Source organism: Oenanthe melanoleuca, chromosome 5 (genome assembly GCF_029582105.1).
Source record: "Oenanthe melanoleuca isolate GR-GAL-2019-014 chromosome 5, OMel1.0, whole genome shotgun sequence".
In the NCBI taxonomy this organism is placed as follows: domain Eukaryota; kingdom Metazoa; phylum Chordata; class Aves; order Passeriformes; family Muscicapidae; genus Oenanthe; species Oenanthe melanoleuca.
Window position 1 is genome coordinate 50,220,745 of NC_079339.1, and position 19,851 is coordinate 50,240,595.

Here is a 19,851-nt window from a genome sequence, read left to right on the forward strand (position 1 = left end):
AAAATCTGCAGAACTTTTACATTTATAATTCAGTAATGTGTGGTTATCCAAAAGTGTCATTGGATAGCTGGGAACTAGTTCTGCAGCTCTTAAGTAGCTGATTGAGTCAGCACACCTAGGCCAAGTGGATGGATCTCTTAGTAGTGCTAAAATTGCTATTAGCAGTGCTACTTTGATTTGATATTGCTAAAGCGGATGCATTGCTCCACCCAGATAAAGAGACGTGATTAACCATTACTGAATTATTATTGTTTCATTGATCTAACCTGTCAAACTAAACATCCCATTTTTCCTAAACTATCTTAGGTGGATGATCTCCTCATTATTGAAGAGAAGATAGACCTGGAAGTGAGATCATTGGAAACCTGCATGTATGATCACAAGACTTTCTCAGAAATCTTGAACAGAGTTCAGAAAGCTGTGGATGATTTAAATCTTCATTCATACTCAAATTTGCCAATCTGGGTCAATAAGTTGGATATGGAGGTAAGTTTGAGATCAAGGAGTAGTGTATATTTAGAGGTAACATTTTGTTCAGGTGCAAAATACATTTTGATTATTGTCTTATAGTCACCCAGGGTGTCTTTTCTTTATAGTCACACCAGAGACTAAATTCTCATTCTCTGAATATTCCAGTGTATTTTTGGTATGCAGAAGATTGCAAGACCTGTGTTGGGGATTTTTTTTGCTGTTGACTTTTGGGATCAGTTAATTCAAGGGGAGTTTTGTGCTTTGAAGGAAAAAGTTTGATACAGTTTGACGGCCTAGAGGGTGATGGAAATTTGCTATCCTGGTAGCAAAGACTTGTTGCCATCATATTGTTTGCTCCTGCTTGTTAAGTTTCAGGTTATTGGTCACTAGGCCAACTTCAGTATGGTTAAAATTTGTTTAATTAAAGTCCACGAGGACCAGGAAAAGCTTTGATTTGTATTCAGTTCAAAACTCTTAAACCTCTTTAATCATGGAATGGTTTGGGTTGGTAGAGACCTTAATGATCATCTAGTTGCAGCCCCCATGCCATTGGCAGTGATGCCACTGATTTGGTAGCTCAAAGCCCCATCCAGCTTGGCCTGGAGCACTTCCAGAGATGGGGCATCCATAACTTCTCTGGGCAACCTGTTCCAGTGCCTCACCATCTTAATACCTAATCTAAAGCCCTTATTCTATCTTATTGCTACGAGTGCTAGTAAACTGTCCCTCCAATTCGTTTGAGCCCTTTCTGGTGCTGGAATGACTTAGTAAAGGAGCGCTTGGTTCTTGGAGGTGCTGTAGTGTGTCTGTCAGAATATATTGATACTAGGGATCTTCATGCAGTGAATATGCAGGTTTTTCCTCCAGTGTGCCTCATTTTCTTTAGATTGAAAGAATCCTGGGTGTTCGTTTGCAAGCTGGACTGAGGGCCTGGACCCAGGTTCTTTTGGGACAAGCAGATGACAAAGCAGAAGTTGACATGGATACAGATGCTCCTCAAGTGAGCCATAAGCCTGGTGGTGAACCCAAGATCAAAGTAAGTTTTCCTGTGGCTTTTTTTTTTGCATTAGATTTTTTTTGATTGGTTGATGTTTTCCTTACTGTCAATTAACTAGAAATTATTTCTGAGGCTTATATGGAAGATAAATATTTCTTCTGCATCTGTTTTTGGAGAAATATTTTCCTCTTTCCATTTAAGTACAAGTTGATTTTTGAAAAGTGCTTCTTGAAGTCCAGAATTCTTGTCTGTATGTAGCAGTATCTGCCAGTAAAAGTGGGTGTTTTTACTGTTTCTGCAGAACATTGTACATGAACTAAGAATAACCAACCAGGTGATATACTTGAATCCACCAATTGAAGACTGTAGATACAAACTTTACCAAGAAATGTTTTCTTGGAAAATGGTAATCCTGTCACTGCCGAGAATTCAAAGTCAGAGATATCAGGTAAGTGTATTGAAGCTGTATCTAAGTCTGAGCAATTGTTTTCACTTAGTAATTTACTGTCCTCAGTATATTAGTGTGTTGATCTAAACCCAAATCTGAGTGCCCTGGAAATTGATGTATATTATAACTGTGGTTCTTAGGTTGGAGTGCATTATGAGCTGTCTGAGGAAGAGAAGTTCTATCGTAATGCATTGACAAGAATGCCTGATGGTCCTGCAGCTCTGGAAGAGTCATACTCAGCTGTCATGGGAATTGTGACTGAAGTGGAGCAGTATGTCAAGGTAGGAAGCTGACGGGATATAATGGAACAGCTAAAATGAACATGGGCTTTCAGTTTTCCTGGGGACTGGAGGGAAACACATCTTTTGGAATATGCTGGAGAAGTTCTGAACATTGTGAAATACCTCCATTAGGTTTGGCTGCAATACCAGTGTCTGTGGGATATGCAGGCTGAAAATATATACAACCGTCTTGGAGAAGACCTGAATAAGTGGCAGGCCCTTTTGGTTCAGATAAGAAAGGCAAGAGGAACGTTTGACAATGCAGAAACCAGAAAGGAGTTTGGACCTGTTGTCATAGACTATGGCAAGGTGAGAAATTATTATTATTTGTTGTGATAAATACATTGAATTTCAGAATAGGTGTATAACAGAAAATAGCAAAGTGACAAATTACTATTATGTAACATAATTCACTTGTAGGTACAATCAAAGGTTAACTTGAAGTATGATTCCTGGCATAAGGAAGTGCTCAGCAAATTTGGCCAAATGCTTGGGCAGAATATGACAGAGTTTCATTCACAAATTTCTAAGGTAAGAAAAGTCTTAATTCCAGTTTTTCACTTTTCATATCAACTGTTGTAGAATGCTAAAACACTGATTTATGCCTTTAACAGTCCCGTCAAGAGCTGGAGCAGCACTCTGTGGACACTGCTAGCACATCAGATGCTGTGACATTCATCACATATGTGCAGTCCTTGAAACGTAAAATCAAACAGTTTGAAAAGCAAGTTGAGGTATGTTCTGATTTATGGAAATGTCAGGCTTAGCTCATAAAATGCTGCTTCATTGTAATCATGAAATGATATTCAAGTTCTCTTAAAAACAGACTCAAACTTCATATTCTGAAAAATCCTGTGAGCTCTATATTGAGCCTTTAATTAAGTATGTCTATTTAGCCATGAAGCTTAAGTTTTGTCTTTTTAACTTAAAACCACTGTGTCTTTTAGCTGTATCGCAATGGTCAGCGCTTGCTTGAGAAACAGAGGTTCCAGTTTCCTTCGTCTTGGCTGTACATTGACAACATTGAAGGAGAATGGGGTGCCTTTAATGATATTATGCGTAGGAAGGATTCTGCCATTCAACAACAAGTAGCAAATCTGCAGATGAAAATAGTCCAAGAGGATCGTGCAGTGGAGAGCCGAACAACTGACTTGCTGACAGACTGGGAGAAAACAAAGCCTGTAACAGTAAGTAGTGATGATTAATATTCAGTCAATGAGGTAGATTTTCTGCATTCAGTAAGAAGTAGGGAGTTTACTTTTATGGTTTTTTTGATGATTTTTCATTTTAGGTGATAGTAGAAGTCTTTTTGAGGGTTCTGTAATAACCTGTCAGTGCGTTGATTTTTTGGTAATAGTTGCAGAGGGAAATTCACCCTTAAAACGTAGGCCTGTGTTAGGTGCAGAGAAATAAATTGCTTCATTGACTAAGAGAGGTTTATCTGAAATAAGTGTATGTCAGAGGTAGCATGTAGGAGGTATGTATGTAGGAGGATTCAGAAGCAAGCTGCTTTTTGTTGTCTTTTTTTTTTTCCTGAAGTCCTTTTTTCAAAGCCAAAATCTGCATGTAAAAATGAAATTAGACTTATAGTGGTATGTAGTATGTTGTTTTATTGCCAGCAAAATGGAAACATAAAAAATGAGAAAAACCAACATTTATATTTATGTTTAGTCCCCACTTTTAACTTGTCTTCAACGTAATTATAGGATTATTAGATTAATGTATTCCATGTAAACTTTAGGGAAATCTGCGTCCAGAAGAGGCTCTTCAAGCTCTTACCATTTACGAAGGAAAATTCGGGAGGCTGAAGGATGACCGTGAGAAGTGTGCAAAGGCCAAGGAAGCTCTGGAACTTACAGATACTGGTCTGCTCAGTGGCAGTGAAGAGCGCGTCCAGGTACAGCCTGCTCACACACCTTCTTGCCAGTTTTGGATAAAAATGTTTCAGTTCATCATCTTCTCCCTCAGGAGAGTGACTTGTAGTGTGTGCTGTACTAATATCAGAGCACGGTCTAGCCTTCAGAGCTTGTCTGTGATCTCTTCCTTGACTGTCTTATTCTTTTGAAACTGTTATGTGAGCCAAGATGGAATATTTCATCTTCATCACTTGCTGTTGCAGTTGTGTTGAACTGGCAAACGGAAGTTTTTTGATGGATTAGAAATAGTTTGTTTAACTCACCCATGCTACTGATTTTGAAGAAATTAGGAATAGCTGTTGATGTTTGATACATTCCTTATTACAGGTAGCCCTTGAAGAGCTGCAGGACCTCAAAGGTGTCTGGTCTGAACTCTCTAAGGTCTGGGAACAGATTGATCAAATGAAAGAACAGCCCTGGGTCTCAGTACAGCCTCGCAAGGTACTTCACTTTTGTGTACATGAACAATATAATTGCCACAAATCTATGCAAATTAGAAATTAGACCTTTTGAGACAGACATGCTCTGTTGTCAGTCTGGATCATTTTCAGTGTTCAGGTATCTTTTTCAGTATGCTGTGAGCATGTTTCTTCTGAACCTAATCTAAGAATATTCACAGGATTGTTGTAATTTAAGTAATCTTATAGGGAATTTATGCAGTTTCCATAGTTTGATATTGGACTGCATCTACAGAGAAGAAACTGCTGTTTTTAAATAAATTGTTGGACCTCATTAGAGAAACTTCATTATACAGTTGGGTAAACAGCATTGATTTTAAGTCAGTGCTCAGGAGGTAAAGAGCAGAAAGAGCACTAATCTATAAACTAACTGCTTGTGACATGACTGCATCATAAATCTCAATCAGACCAATAAAATTGCATTCTCAACTCTAGAGTAACCACATCTTAAGCAAATTCAGGTAACATGTAACTGTCCTGTTGCTAATGTCTCATTAGAGAGTTTTCTGTAACAAATGTATAGGCAGCTTGTATGTTTATGTGCGCAGGACTTGTAGAGAAAGATTTCATTGCTTTTATGTTACTGACAGCTTCGACAAAACTTGGATGGTCTGCTGAACCAACTGAAAAACTTCCCTGCCCGTTTGCGACAGTATGCCTCCTATGAGTATGTTCAGAGACTTCTGAAGGGCTACATGAAGGTAAGTTGTACACATTTCTAAAATGCATATATTTTATATTCAAGTTCGAAGATGTAACTTGCTTTCTTTTCTTCTATAGATAAACATGTTAGTTATCGAACTGAAATCCGAGGCACTTAAAGACCGACACTGGAAGCAGTTGATGAAGAGGCTTCATGTTAACTGGGTTGTCTCAGAATTGACCCTGGGCCAGATCTGGGATGTCGATTTACAGAGAAATGAAGCAATTGTCAAAGATGTTCTACTTGTGGCTCAGGGAGAGATGGCTTTGGAAGAGTTCTTGAAACAGGCTAGTATCAGCTCTTGCATGTTTGTAATAGCAAATCTGAGGGTTGTGTTAGGTGGCTACTTGTGCAGTAAACTTGTCACTCTCAGCTATTGAAACAAATGCCAAGAGTCCGTGGTTTGCTCTGTTTTGGGGAGCAGTGTAAAGCTCTGTAAACTTCCTCCAATGAAACTTGCATTATTTGGGAAAAGCAGTTCTTGGTAGTGACTGCAAAGATCCCGCCTTGAACTGCTCCATAGACTTAGTATGTTTAACAAAAGCTTAAGTGTCAAGCCAGAATCTTCGGGTGAAAAAAATAGTATCTGATTACTGTAATACATTTCTACTCTGTAACTATGTTGGAACAGAAATTATTGATGTCATATCTTAAACATCTTTTTCTTCAGATAAGAGAAGTGTGGAACACCTATGAACTGGACTTGGTCAATTACCAGAACAAGTGTCGTTTGATTCGTGGATGGGATGACCTTTTCAATAAAGTCAAGGAGCACATTAACAGCGTGTCTGCTATGAAGCTGTCACCATACTACAAGGTAAAATGGAAAAACAAAGCTAAAGAATTTTTGTTTATTTCTGCCTTCCCCTTCTGTTTAGTTTGTATTTTTGTCAGCAGGGACTATATTCACTGTTTAAAGCTGACAGACTGTTAATTGTATATGCATACTTTGTAACTCTTAAAAAACTGTTTCCTCTAATAATTATTAGTAGTCAAATACTTAATAATATTAAAATGAATATTAATGCAGTGTTTAAACTTCAGGTGTTTGAGGAAGATGCCCTTAGCTGGGAAGACAAGTTGAACCGTATCATGGCACTTTTTGATGTCTGGATAGATGTCCAAAGGCGTTGGGTCTACCTGGAGGGTATCTTTACTGGCAGTGCAGACATCAAGCACTTGCTGCCTGTGGAGACCCAGCGGTTCCAGAGGTAACTTTTTAATTTTGTTCTTTTCTTGCCTCCCTTGGGGGCACCATGTGGGCGGGCCTGAAACTTCCTGACTCGCTGTAGCGCTCTCTGAGTTGAAATACTGACTGCATTCTTGGTCCAGCTGGATTACAGCTGCTGTAGATAGAAGTTCATCAAGCAAAGAGATGCAGCTGTGGCAGAAAACGTTTATAGTAAACAGGCTGATGTACGATTTTTAGAAGATGATTTGGACTCAGGTGGTTTTCCTTGCTAGCTCCTGTCAGTTACTTCAAGGGTTTTTCTGGCATTATGGCTGCGTAGACAGGCTGTTTTCTGTTGCTGTAACCTTTAATCTCACCCTTGAAACATTATTTACTTCCGCTCTTTTAAGCTGGTCTGATCATACTTGGTCATTCCATACACTTCCAGTCAGATCAAAGAATCATATTTATGTGTCTTCAGGAAGTAAAGATAAGTAGATCTGCTCTGGACTTGGTAGACTGGACATTACAAAGAAGTTCGATTTTGTTGTTGTGAGCTTGAGGTAGATAAAGAGGAAGTAGGGGAATTTAGGCTTGTGTTCCCTAGAGCTGCTGCAACCATTAGAGATGGAGTGGTCATGTAGAGACAAATAATTTTGGTGTTGTGTAGGCCTGCGGTTACTGAGTTTGCACTAATGTGTTGTGTTATTTTACTTGCAGCATCAGCACTGAATTTTTGGCACTCATGAAAAAGGTGTCCAAATCTCCACTTGTGATGGATGTTCTTAACATTCAAGGTGTGCAGAGATCATTAGAGAGACTGGCAGACTTACTTGGGAAGATACAGAAAGCTCTGGGAGAATACTTGGAAAGGGAGAGGTCCTCTTTCCCGCGGTAAGCAGTTGACTCCTGAAGTAATCTGATGTTTCTGTGCAGGAATTTGTGTACTGCTCTGCCAGTTCTTATGTGGTACATATATATGAAATGTTATGACCATTTAAATATGTATTGTCTATATACAGAATTCAGTTACAGCTACTTCTCTGGAAATGAGGCTGAAATTTCCCTTGCTTGCTCACCTGTGGCTGGTTGCAGGATTTGGATATTGCCTAAAGAACCATTGCAACTGATTTCTGTAAACTGAAGAGGTTCTTCTGCCATTTGATTGAAGGACAGTGTCCAAACTGTCACAGTCCAGTATTTAGGTCATTGATTTTGACTTACCTGTAGTCCTAAGATAGTTTGTCACTTAGCATGAGAAAATAAGAATGAGGGAGGTACTGAGAGGGAGTCCTTCCTGGCTGATAGGCAGTTCAATGCCAGACTCTACTGTGGATATTTCAGAGATGGATAAGTAAAGAAAATGATCCACGCTATGGAGCATGTATACACTTCTGTATGGTACAGACCACATGAATTTAATGGTAGCACTGAGGTATAACTGCTGGCATATTTATGGTTCATGCACTCTTGCAGTGTTGGGGAAGTGATTTTCAGTTACTTCTGTGTAGTGGCCATGGATGAAGCAAAATTGTATATTAAAAGTGACAGTTGGAGTTCTGATACCAATCTAATTTTATGTAATTAATAGGTTCTACTTTGTTGGTGATGAAGACTTGCTTGAAATCATTGGAAACAGCAAAAATGTTGCTAAGTTGCAGAAACACTTCAAGAAAATGTTTGCTGGAGTTTCTAGCATTATTCTCAATGAAGACAATTCCGTGGTTCTTGGGATATCCTCACGTGAAGGAGAGGAGGTATAGATGCAGTATTTCTTTCTAAATAATATTCTGAAAATAAGTGAATATGGGCTGACTTAAACCTTTAATTCTTGCAGGTGCTGTTCAAAACACCTGTATCCATCACGGAACATCCCAAGATCAATGAGTGGCTCACTCTTGTTGAAAAAGAAATGAGAGTGACCCTTGCTAAATTGCTTGCAGAGTCTGTTACTGAGGTAGAAATCTTTGGAAAAGCAACTTCAATTGATCCAGCAGTCTACATCTCTTGGATTGACAAATACCAGGTATTAATGTGGAACACTTAAGTATACTGCAGCTTGGTTACTTCCGCAAGGAAAACTATCTGATGAGGGTTTTTTTACACAGGCTCAGCTTGTTGTGCTGTCAGCCCAGATTGCTTGGTCTGAGAATGTGGAGTCAGCCCTCAATGGTGGAGGTGGAGACAACAGTCCTCTGCAGTCTGTGCTAGCCAATGTTGAGGTCACACTCAATGTCCTGGCAGACTCCGTGCTGATGGAGCAGCCACCCCTTCGCAGAAGGAAACTGGAGCACTTGGTAAGTAAAAACTTCCTTTCCTCTTCAGGGTTTACAGGTGAGCGTTTTTATATTTTAATGAAAAAGTTGATCAGTCTAAGACTGAGTTAGACTGAGTCTAACTGCTGTTCCTCCAGGAAAAGAATTTGAGCAATTTAAGCAATTACATTAAGGCCTGATCCTTAATATAGCTGGTGGTAGTTTTTCACTCTAGTCAGCTTAATGCATGATACCGTATTATAGGTTATCTCAGTGAACTGATCTTCAAAGTGGATCTTCCAGGTATGGAAGTTACTGATTTTTTTCATTCAAATGTAAAATATGTCGTTAAGTTGCTTGTTATTGTAATCATATAGTTCAGTAGTGTAATGGATTAACAGGCTAGCTGGGCCAAACTGTAAACTAGGAAAGTCATTTAGAGCAGTAGGCAACATTGTTAGTTTTGGCTTTGTAGCAACAGATTTTAAAACAGAGACTGGTTTTTGGTTATGTGATGACAATTCACTGTGCTAATCTGAGAAGCTGTAGGATTCTTGTCTTTGCTTGTATTGTTCTGGTCTTAAAGGAATTACTTGATTCTCCAGATCACTGAGTTGGTGCACCAGAGAGATGTTACAAGATCGCTGATCAAAAGCAAGATCGACAACTCCAAATCCTTTGAGTGGCTCAGCCAAATGCGGTTCTACTTTGACCCAAAGCAGACAGATGTGTTGCAACAGCTCTCCATTCAGATGGCAAATGCCAAATTCAACTATGGTTTTGAATACCTTGGAGTTCAGGATAAGCTGGTACAGACTCCCCTCACTGACCGCTGCTACCTGACAATGACACAAGCCCTGGAGGCAAGACTTGGAGGCTCACCATTTGGTAAGTTTGTGAGACAAGTGTATAAAATTCTTCTCAGATATATATGAGAATAAGTGGTTTGATATGAAGATATGAAGAAAAGAATGGGGTTTTGGGGGAAGTCAAAGTAGTTTTAGGTTTTCTTTGAACCCTCTTGCACAGGCACCTTTAGAATCCACATGCTGGCAGATTGCATGAGTTGGCAGTGCTACTCAGATGATAAACTCTAAAGCATGTCTATCCCATTTCAAAAACAGGTCCTGCTGGTACTGGTAAAACAGAATCTGTTAAAGCTCTTGGACATCAGCTCGGCCGCTTTGTGCTGGTTTTCAACTGCGACGAAACATTTGACTTCCAGGTAAGCTGTTTGATTAAAACAATGTAGTCTTTGTTAACAAGAAGTAGGGATCTCTTCAGAACCCTGAAACAGCCAGCAGTGTTTATTTTCGAGGTAATTATGCATAAGTCCTAACTGAGCTGGTATCTGTAGGTTATATAGAACCTCTATAACAAAAAAATGCCTAAAGCAGAAGTGAGATGAAACATTGCTAGAGCAGGGGTTCTGGGTTTTTGAACGGGTAGTTCTGTGACAGCAAATGGAGGGGAAGGAAGAGGAAGTAGAGGGGCAGGGGCTTAAGACTGGCTTTAGGAAAGTATCTTAAACTATGTAATTTGCATTTATAGTTTAATGAGGAAGAGATGAGAGTGTGAGATTACTGAAATAGATGTATTATTTCCAAATTATCCTTTACAGCACAACTGTGCTGTTTACCTCAGCATGTGAAGAATTCTTTAAAACTATTTAAAACTAACTAAAGAAAATTTATCCAGATATTTGAAGATTAATGATATCTTCAAACTGAGAACCAGATAAAATGTCTCTGTAAACCATAACACAGCAAATTATCTTCAAATGAAAACATAGGTTGAGTGTATAGATAAAAAAACAATATAAAACATGTACAAGGAATCACTAAACTTTATGGACTTTGACAGGTTGCCCATGTGTGGGGGCTTTTTTTTCAGTACAGCTGTATTTTGACCAGGTCAGGATTCCATTTAGCTAGCATTTACCTGGTAGGGGTGACTGTAAGAAGATTGCCTAGGAAGTATTATTATCACAGATAATGCAATCCATCCTTGCCCCAGCTCCCTCGCCCCTCTGATAGTTAAGACAATCAGGATGTCTCAGCAGAAGTGTGTCACTCTGTTCATGCTCTCTCTAGTTAACCTTTCTTCATGTACCATTTCTCCTCTTAAATCCACTTGCACACTTGGTTCTGTAACCTCTTTTCCGAATTGTTCCACTGTGCACTATTACTAGGCACTTACTGAAAGGGAAGCTTCTTTTTGTCTTTTTTTAATGATTTCTGAGTTCTTGTAGTAGAAAAGACATTAAATAATTGATTCCTGTTCATCTAAAACCAGTAAATTCTAGAGCTCCTTCATGTTCCCTCATGTTGCCTTATACAGAATCTTACTTTAAAGGTTGTTCTTTATGTAGAAAGGTTATCATACTCTGGTCATCCAGTTTGCTCTTCTGAAATGTTTTATAATTCGTGTACCCTCCTTATGCTAAAGCACTAGAACTGCACCTGATGTCAGTAGTATCAGCAAACAAAACATTATGCAGTGGACTTAGTTTGCCTGTTTTGGAACACACTGCAGTACAGTATGGAGTAACAGGGATCTATGATCATCTTTGTGGTTCTGTGAAGCAGTGAAAGCTGAACTTCAGAGCCCTTTCATAACTCTTACAGTACTGCAAATACAGTAACCTGCAAATAAACGCAGCTTCTTCCTGCCTTGGATGCATTATATAAAGTGCTCTTCTCTGCTCCTTTTGCCGATGCAATTGAGTGCATTTTCCCCTCTCTGTGCAGGCAATGGGACGCATCTTTGTGGGACTTTGCCAAGTGGGCGCATGGGGCTGCTTTGATGAGTTCAACAGACTGGAGGAGCGAATGCTCTCTGCGGTTTCACAGCAAGTTCAGTGCATCCAGGAAGCCTTGCGAGAGCATTCCAACCCCAACTATGACAAGAGTATGTAATCCTTCTCTAGCATCCTTCATGCTGTTTTGTTCCTTAGCTACATTTCTTGCAAATAATGCAAGGATGAAGCTACTTTATGTCAAAACTTAAATTTTTGATGTGACTTTCAGCTGGTAGAAATTTATATTGTTGGAGTTGCAGTACTGGAGAACCTGCTGTCCATTCCTGTAACTAAAATAGAATAATGTATTCAATTCTGAGAGTGATGGATCACTGACTCAGGTATAACTAAATGCACTCTCTTTTCAGCTGCAACGCCCATTACCTGTGAGCTGCTGAACAAACAAGTTAAAGTGAGCCCTGACATGGCTATCTTCATCACCATGAATCCTGGCTATGCAGGCAGATCTAATCTACCTGACAATTTGAAGAAGTTGTTCCGTAGTTTGGCAATGACTAAACCAGACCGTCAGTTGATTGCACAGGTCATGCTGTACTCCCAAGGTTTCCGTACTGCGGAAGTTCTTGCCAATAAGATAGTACCATTCTTCAAGTGAGTAACAAGTTTGACTCCAATCAGTAACAATAGAACTTACTGTTCATAGCTGTAATATTCTTTGCAACTCACTAAGCACGTTATGTAGCAATCACTTCAAGCAACAGTTTCAAGTAAAGAATGGCATTTGCTGAGTGTTATATTGGTTCATACTGAGAATCAAATTGTATTTTATCTCTTTTACTTCTTAGGCTTTGTGATGAACAGCTGTCCTCCCAAAGTCACTATGATTTTGGCCTGAGAGCACTGAAGAGTGTATTGGTTAGTGCAGGTAATGTGAAGAGGGAGAGGATTCAGAAGATAAAGCGGGAGAAGGAAGAGCGTGGTGAAGTTGTTGATGAGGGAGAAATCGCTGAGAACTTGCCAGAGCAAGAGGTAACGTGTGTGCAAAGTTTTTTACTTTTGTGATAGAGGATGCCCACTAAACAAAGAAAGCAACCCTTCAGTATTTACCATTTAGTATTAAGTCATGTGAACAAAATAATGTTAGTTCCAAAAGATAATTTGATAGCTTAAAAGCACCAAGTTAAACATGGCTTCTAAGTCCGTGAATCATAGTGAAAAACTTATTCATATGAGGTGGTGCATCCATGACTTTTTTTGCTGCTCAGAGTCTCAGCAGTTAATGAAAAAAAAAAAAAAGGCAGCATAATGAAGAGACATAAGAAAGATTTGTATAAACTGAAAATCAATAGGAAATCATTGGGTAGTTCCAAAGTTGAAGCTACACCAATGGTTGTTTTGACTAAGACTACCCTGGCCTTGTACTTAATCAGTAAAGTATTTAGAGAACCATTCCTTGTCTAACACGTTTGGTGAAGTAAACTTAGTAAAAAAATCTTAGATGAAATGTGACTCTCTCTGCAGATCCTGATCCAAAGTGTTTGTGAAACTATGGTACCAAAACTGGTTGCAGAAGACATTCCACTGCTGTTCAGTCTCCTTTCTGATGTATTTCCTGGAGTACAGTATCACCGTGGAGAGATGACAGCCTTGAGAGAGGAACTTAAGAAAGTGTGTCAGGAAATGTACCTTACCTATGGTGATGGAGAAGAAGTTGGTGGCATGTGGGTTGAAAAGGTAAAATATAAAACTGAACACGTGGAATTGAAGTTTATGTATAAGACTAAATTTCCCTTTATACTATGAAAAGTCAAATGCTTTTAAATTTTTCTTGTATTAAACAAACAGTACCTAAAAGATTAATTGCTGAGGTTAATTGGTACATTATTTCTTGTGTCATAGGTTCTTCAGCTGTATCAGATTACACAGATCAATCATGGTTTGATGATGGTTGGTCCCTCTGGAAGTGGAAAGAGCATGGCCTGGAGAGTACTTCTGAAGGCCCTTGAACGGCTGGAGGGTGTTGAAGGTGTTGCTCACATTATAGATCCAAAAGCAATCAGCAAAGATCACCTCTATGGTACTTTGGATCCAAACACCAGGGAATGGACAGATGGCTTGTTCACACATGTCCTGAGAAAGTAAGTCTTTAATAGCACAAACACAAAATGGCTGGTACGTTTGTGCCTAGGATAATTTCACCTTGCTGAGTCTTAATACTCAACTTCAATTAATATCTCCTTTAATATAGAATCATAGACAATGTGAGAGGTGAACTACAAAAACGTCAATGGATTATCTTTGACGGTGATGTAGACCCTGAATGGGTTGAGAACTTGAACTCTGTTCTGGATGACAACAAACTTCTGACTCTGCCAAATGGAGAACGTCTCAGCCTCCCACCAAATGTAATGTTACTTTCTTTACATTGTGTTAATGTGTTGTATATAAGCTTGTTGGTTTAATTTAATAAGTACTACTGTTGTGCCTCTTTCTCATCACAAGCAAAGTAGTACTGAGTTCAGATTGTGGTTTGCTGGAGTAAAGGGTTTTTGTGGAAATATTTCATGTTACACTTCCTCTGACCCTGTAAGACAAAATGTGAATTGTATAAGTCTTATGGTAAATGTCAATAATGATGAACTTACCTTAGGACAGTATAATGCTGATGTTGATTATTCAGAGCCTAAATGCAAATCTGCATATTTTAAAAGGTCTCTGTTTTTTCAAGGAAAGGGTTTTTATATTGTTTTGATCTTGATTGATTTTTACTCCTAAGTTCTGTTCTAAATTTCTGTTTTTCAGGTGCGTATCATGTTTGAAGTACAGGATCTGAAATATGCCACTTTGGCCACTGTGTCAAGGTGTGGTATGGTCTGGTTCAGTGAGGATGTTCTCAGTACAGACATGATATTCAATAACTTCCTGGCCAGACTAAGAAGCATTCCTCTGGATGAAGGTGAGGAGGAAGCTCAGCGCAGGCGAAAGGGCAAAGAAGATGAAGGAGAAGAGGCAGCATCCCCAATGTTGCAGGTAAAACTTAGATTACTTTATGGGATAAAGTAGTAAAAATGCTTGTATCACAGGTGCACCATTTGTAGAATTTATGACAGAGTATCATAGAAAAGCTGATTTCCTCTTTACATGGTTTTTCTTTTTGTTTTTTCTTGTTTTAAATATGAAGGATTTCAAACCTTAAACAAACTCTTTTCTTTGTGCCTGGTAGCCAAATGAGAAACAAATGCTTAGAGCAGTGTTTGTCTCCCCCAACAGATTCAGAGAGATGCTGCAACAATAATGCAGCCATATTTCACCTCCAATGGCCTGGTAACCAAGGCCCTTGAACATGCTTTCAAGCTGGAGCACATCATGGACCTCACCCGCCTGCGCTGCCTTGGCTCTCTGTTCTCCATGTTGCACCAAGCTTGCCGCAACGTGGCCCAGTACAACGCCAACCATCCTGACTTCCCCATGCAGATCGACCAGCTGGAGCGTTACATCCAGGTTAGTGCAACCTACTGCTGAGGGACTCCTGTGTTTGCTTAGATTTGAGTTACTCATTGAGCTTTGTTCCATTACTCTAAAACCAATGGCTGCTGTCATTGTTTCTTACAGAGGTACTTGGTCTATGCGATACTGTGGTCTCTTTCTGGGGACAGTCGTTTGAAAATGAGAGCGGAGCTGGGAGAATACATTAGGAGGATCACCACTGTGCCACTGCCAACTGCACCAAACATACCTATAATTGATTATGAGGTAAACCTTTCTTGTGCTAGAGGTGTTGCTTTCATTTTCTTAAAATCTTGCTTTATATTTTGGAGGCAAACCTGGACAATAAACTGCTAGACTATCTTAAATTTCACAGTTTTACACTTCAGCAGTCAAGCTGCTTGTTTAAATAAACACATCAAATTTGATGTCACTTAAAAAAATAAATTTAGCTAAGGTTGAGCTGTTCTAGATTGTCTAATCATGTTTTTGTGCTTCTAGGTGTCCATTACAGGTGAATGGGTGCCATGGCAATCCAAAGTTCCTCAAATTGAAGTTGAAACACACAAAGTTGCAGCTCCTGATGTTGTAGTGCCAACCCTAGATACAGTTCGCCATGAAGCATTGCTGTACACTTGGCTGGCAGAACACAAACCTCTGGTGCTCTGTGGCCCACCAGGTTCTGGAAAGACCATGACCCTCTTCAGTGCTCTCAGAGCTCTGCCTGACATGGAGGTACACAAGAGAGTTGTGTGTGTGTGTGGGTACATGGGTGTGTGAATTACAGAGTAGTAGCAAGTCTTTAATCTTCTTAAGATTAAAGATAGCATGGAATTTATTTCCTACCCAGAACTCAGTGATAGCTTCACCTCAGTCAGTTGTGTATATATAACAAAAAATAAAAATCATGTTGAGGAGAATACAAATTCATTTGTCAAGTTCCTTAGCCTAAAGCTGCATTCTTCCTTTGCCTCTTCAGTAACAGAGGAATATTCCTGCATTCAGTATTTAAAAACCTGTGCACATGTTTAAAAGTAGCTCTCACCCTACTGTGTATTTAGGTGGAGTTACAGTTACATGAGGCTGTGATGTTCAAAATACAGGGTTGGGCAAGAACCTGCAGTGGGAAGCGAGGAGTATCTAGGCTGTATATGGCTGTGTATATGTGGTAATATACCTGTAATGTGGATGGTGTATGTATTTCCATTGTGAACATACCTGTTTTCAGGACTCCTGATACACTCCTTTTCACTCCTTAGTGTGTTTAAATTTTTTTTTCACTGTTCTCTTTTAAAGGTGGTTGGACTTAACTTTTCAAGTGCTACAACACCAGAACTTCTGTTGAAAACTTTTGATCACTACTGTGAATACAGGCGTACCCCTAATGGAGTGGTGCTGGCTCCTGTGCAGTTAGGAAAGTGGCTGGTGCTGTTCTGTGATGAAATCAACTTGCCAGATATGGATAAGTACGGCACACAGAGAGTCATCTCCTTCATTAGACAGGTTTGTTTTTCTTCATAATCAACTGTATCAGAACAGCTTCTTATAGGAAAATAAAATATTCCACTGACTGGATTTTATTTTTGTGTTTTCATTCCAGATGGTGGAACATGGAGGATTCTACCGTACATCTGACCAGACGTGGGTGAAACTGGAGAGAATTCAATTTGTTGGTGCATGTAACCCACCTACTGATCCTGGAAGAAAACCTCTGTCACATAGGTAATATGTCTAGTAAATTCTAGGTAACAATGGAATAGAAGTCAAAACTGAAGCACTGATTATGTAATCTGTTGTTAATGCTCTCATTTAACAATGGCTGTGCTGAAATTGTGTTCTTTGCTTTGCACTATCTGCTGCTTGGTTCTTACCGTGATGGCCTGGCAGTGGACTCAGGCTGTTGAATAACCTGTCTAAAACACTTGAGAATGGGAGCAATCAAACCAACTACAATTGCTGATGATGATTTTGAATCAAGCAGTTACTTAATTCTGGCAAAAGATAATGAAGAGAATGCAGATAGTAATTTGACTTTCTGTACTGTGTAACATGCTAATCTTTCAGGTTTTTACGACATGTTCCTGTGGTTTATGTGGACTATCCTGGACCAGCTTCACTTACTCAGATATATGGAACATTCAATCGTGCAATGCTGAGGCTGATCCCATCACTTCGCACTTATGCAGAGCCTCTCACTGCTGCTATGGTAGAATTCTACACAATGTCTCAGGTAACTTGTTAACTGCAGCCCTAAACTCCAGTTAGCAGACTTTCTTCTATGCTGGTTGATTTAACGTATGTTGTTATCCTTTCACATGGATAGTATGTGTACAAGAACTCAGCTAATTACTTGAGTTCTGGCAAAAATGTCTAAATTACACTGTCAGGGTAGTATCTTAAAATGCCAAGGCCTGTGAAAAATAAGTACTTTTGAGATAAAGTAACTAATTAAGTTTAAATTTTTAGGAGAGATTCACTCAAGACACGCAGCCACACTACATCTACTCACCTCGCGAAATGACTCGGTGGGTGAGAGGTATATTTGAAGCATTAAGACCTCTAGAAACCTTACCAGTTGAAGGCCTTATCAGGATTTGGGCCCATGAAGCCTTACGTCTCTTCCAGGACAGGTAAAACATTTGTAAGCTGGAGAAGCAAAACCATAAAAAGTTTTCGGAGTAGGAGTTGCCTACTCCTTGCCAACTTTCATTGGAACATCAGACTAAAATGTGCTTTATGTTAAATAGCTGGAATACCAGTGAGAATCTATTTCCTTTCACTCCAGCTTTACGCTTGGGAGTTGTATCTGTAGAAAGCACAATATAATTGTCATGGTGCTGCCATGTGGTGTGATTATATCCTGTACTCACTGACTTACTTCTTTATCCAGACTTGTGGAAGATGAGGAGAGACGCTGGACTGATGAGAACATTGACATGGTTGCTCTGAAACACTTCCCCAACATTGACAAAGAAAAGGCTATGAGCAGACCTATCTTGTACAGCAACTGGCTGTCAAAGGCAAGTTAAAATGTAAAAAAAAATAAACCCCAAAATTAAATAGGTTAGATGCAACTGAGTGATGCTGCCCTTATGACTGTATTAAAGTGATAATTGGTGCCCATCATGCTGGTAAATTATCTCCAAGAAATTTTTACTATTATTATCTGTAAAGAACTCTGCCACAAAGTTAATAGCTGTTATGCCAGGGATACTTTTGTAAGAGCTACCATGGAATGTAAAGACAGTATAAAATATTTCTCAAGAACAGTGTGACACTATCAGGTGACAGTTATTCCTTATGGAATCTCTTGGATATGGCAGTGACCCTTGAGCAATACTGATACACATTTTCTAGTGACCTGTTTCTTATAATCTGGGCAACCTGGTGAGTTCAGGCAGAAGTTCACCTAGCTTGCTGCCCATCTCTGAGCAATAGTAAGTGAACTAGGAAAGGGTGTTTAAAATAAATTGGGGAAGGGAGTAAGTCTGTAGTGCTACTTCCCAGTCTCTGTGGTAACTGGCAGCACAGGTTCAGCCTGTGGTAGGTTCAGTAGATACAGTGTTTAAAACCCATGTTGCTACCTGTAGCACTCTGGGCAATGGACGTGTTCCTGTGCAAGTTAAATGAGTACAATGTTCTTAAGCTTTTGTACATGATTGCTACTTTAGGTGCTCTTGTAGTTCTGGTTCGTTGTACTCATAAATTTACTCCTAAGCAAATTCCCTTAATCTTCCGTACTGTATTGACTGGTTCTTTTAGGATTATATTCCAGTGGATCAAGAAGAATTGAGAGACTATGTGAAAGCTAGGCTTAAAGTCTTTTATGAAGAAGAACTTGATGTACCACTTGTCCTTTTCAATGAAGTCTTGGATCATGTGTTAAGAATTGACCGGTAAGTTCAGACTTCCATTGCTGCTCATATTAGCAGTATTTAGAGTTACTCTAAAGCAAAATAGCCTCAGTACACAGTAAGAATGGAGCATGGTCTCATTGTTGTCCATAGAAAGTATACTGCCAGCCTCCAGATAGAATCCTGCTATCTGGAAAGGTGTGTCAGTTTTGGTATTAACTTGAAGCTTAGGTGTTCTAGGAAAAGGTTCAGTAAGTTGCTAACACTTACCAATCAGACTTGGATGTGTTGTTTTTCAGAATCTTCCGTCAGCCACAGGGCCACTTGCTGCTAATTGGAGTCAGTGGGGCAGGGAAAACAACCCTGTCAAGATTTGTTGCCTGGATGAACGGTTTGAGTGTCTACCAAATCAAGGTTGGTGTGCTAAGTTTAACTTGTAAGTCAAAACTCCCACTTATATATTGACCCCTAAAATCCCATTAAGGCTAAACCAAAATGTTAATGACCAATGTCAACTCTTACCAGGTTCACAGAAAGTACACAGGTGAAGATTTTGATGAAGACCTTAGGACAGTATTGAGACGCTCTGGCTGTAAAAATGAAAAAATAGCTTTTATTATGGATGAGTCAAACGTCTTGGATTCTGGATTCCTGGAGAGAATGAACACTCTCCTAGCCAATGGAGAGGTAAGGAGATTTTAAGTAATTATTTTTTTGCACCTTTTTACAATCATAAACTACAACAAAACTATCTTTTGAATTAGGTTCCTGGTCTCTTTGAAGGAGATGAATATGCTACCCTCATGACTCAGTGTAAAGAAGGAGCACAGAAAGAAGGTTTAATGTTAGATTCACATGAGGAACTCTACAAATGGTTCACCAGCCAAGTTATTCGCAATCTCCATGTAGTGTTCACTATGAATCCATCTTCTGAGGGCCTGAAGGACAGGGCTGCTACCTCTCCTGCACTGTTCAACAGGTAATTGCTGCATATTCCAACATATTTTACAGGTCCCATTAAAACAGTACTTTGGGGAAGTCTTCACAAAT

General features: G+C 39.4%; 1 protein-coding gene across 1 annotated transcript in view; it reads left to right on the forward strand.

Moving 5' to 3' along the window:
- DYNC1H1 (dynein cytoplasmic 1 heavy chain 1) overlaps positions 1-19,851 on the forward strand; it is a 43,749-nt gene that overhangs the window by 7,776 nt on the left and 16,122 nt on the right. The window contains exons 9-47 of the mRNA XM_056491944.1: positions 307-486; positions 1,358-1,507; positions 1,770-1,916; positions 2,057-2,197; positions 2,330-2,506; positions 2,618-2,728; positions 2,812-2,931; positions 3,145-3,384; positions 3,939-4,094; positions 4,441-4,554; positions 5,162-5,272; positions 5,352-5,561; positions 5,945-6,091; positions 6,319-6,485; positions 7,166-7,339; positions 8,037-8,202; positions 8,283-8,471; positions 8,554-8,742; positions 9,306-9,588; positions 9,825-9,925; positions 11,451-11,610; positions 11,869-12,112; positions 12,307-12,490; positions 12,983-13,195; positions 13,361-13,599; positions 13,710-13,866; positions 14,264-14,491; positions 14,732-14,962; positions 15,074-15,214; positions 15,449-15,682; positions 16,244-16,450; positions 16,548-16,669; positions 17,012-17,177; positions 17,414-17,577; positions 17,838-17,967; positions 18,710-18,843; positions 19,101-19,215; positions 19,327-19,488; positions 19,566-19,780. Coding sequence (XP_056347919.1) covers positions 307-486; positions 1,358-1,507; positions 1,770-1,916; positions 2,057-2,197; positions 2,330-2,506; positions 2,618-2,728; positions 2,812-2,931; positions 3,145-3,384; positions 3,939-4,094; positions 4,441-4,554; positions 5,162-5,272; positions 5,352-5,561; positions 5,945-6,091; positions 6,319-6,485; positions 7,166-7,339; positions 8,037-8,202; positions 8,283-8,471; positions 8,554-8,742; positions 9,306-9,588; positions 9,825-9,925; positions 11,451-11,610; positions 11,869-12,112; positions 12,307-12,490; positions 12,983-13,195; positions 13,361-13,599; positions 13,710-13,866; positions 14,264-14,491; positions 14,732-14,962; positions 15,074-15,214; positions 15,449-15,682; positions 16,244-16,450; positions 16,548-16,669; positions 17,012-17,177; positions 17,414-17,577; positions 17,838-17,967; positions 18,710-18,843; positions 19,101-19,215; positions 19,327-19,488; positions 19,566-19,780 — 6,719 coding nt within the window. The remainder of the gene's footprint in view (positions 1-306; positions 487-1,357; positions 1,508-1,769; positions 1,917-2,056; positions 2,198-2,329; positions 2,507-2,617; positions 2,729-2,811; positions 2,932-3,144; positions 3,385-3,938; positions 4,095-4,440; positions 4,555-5,161; positions 5,273-5,351; positions 5,562-5,944; positions 6,092-6,318; positions 6,486-7,165; positions 7,340-8,036; positions 8,203-8,282; positions 8,472-8,553; positions 8,743-9,305; positions 9,589-9,824; positions 9,926-11,450; positions 11,611-11,868; positions 12,113-12,306; positions 12,491-12,982; positions 13,196-13,360; positions 13,600-13,709; positions 13,867-14,263; positions 14,492-14,731; positions 14,963-15,073; positions 15,215-15,448; positions 15,683-16,243; positions 16,451-16,547; positions 16,670-17,011; positions 17,178-17,413; positions 17,578-17,837; positions 17,968-18,709; positions 18,844-19,100; positions 19,216-19,326; positions 19,489-19,565; positions 19,781-19,851) is intronic.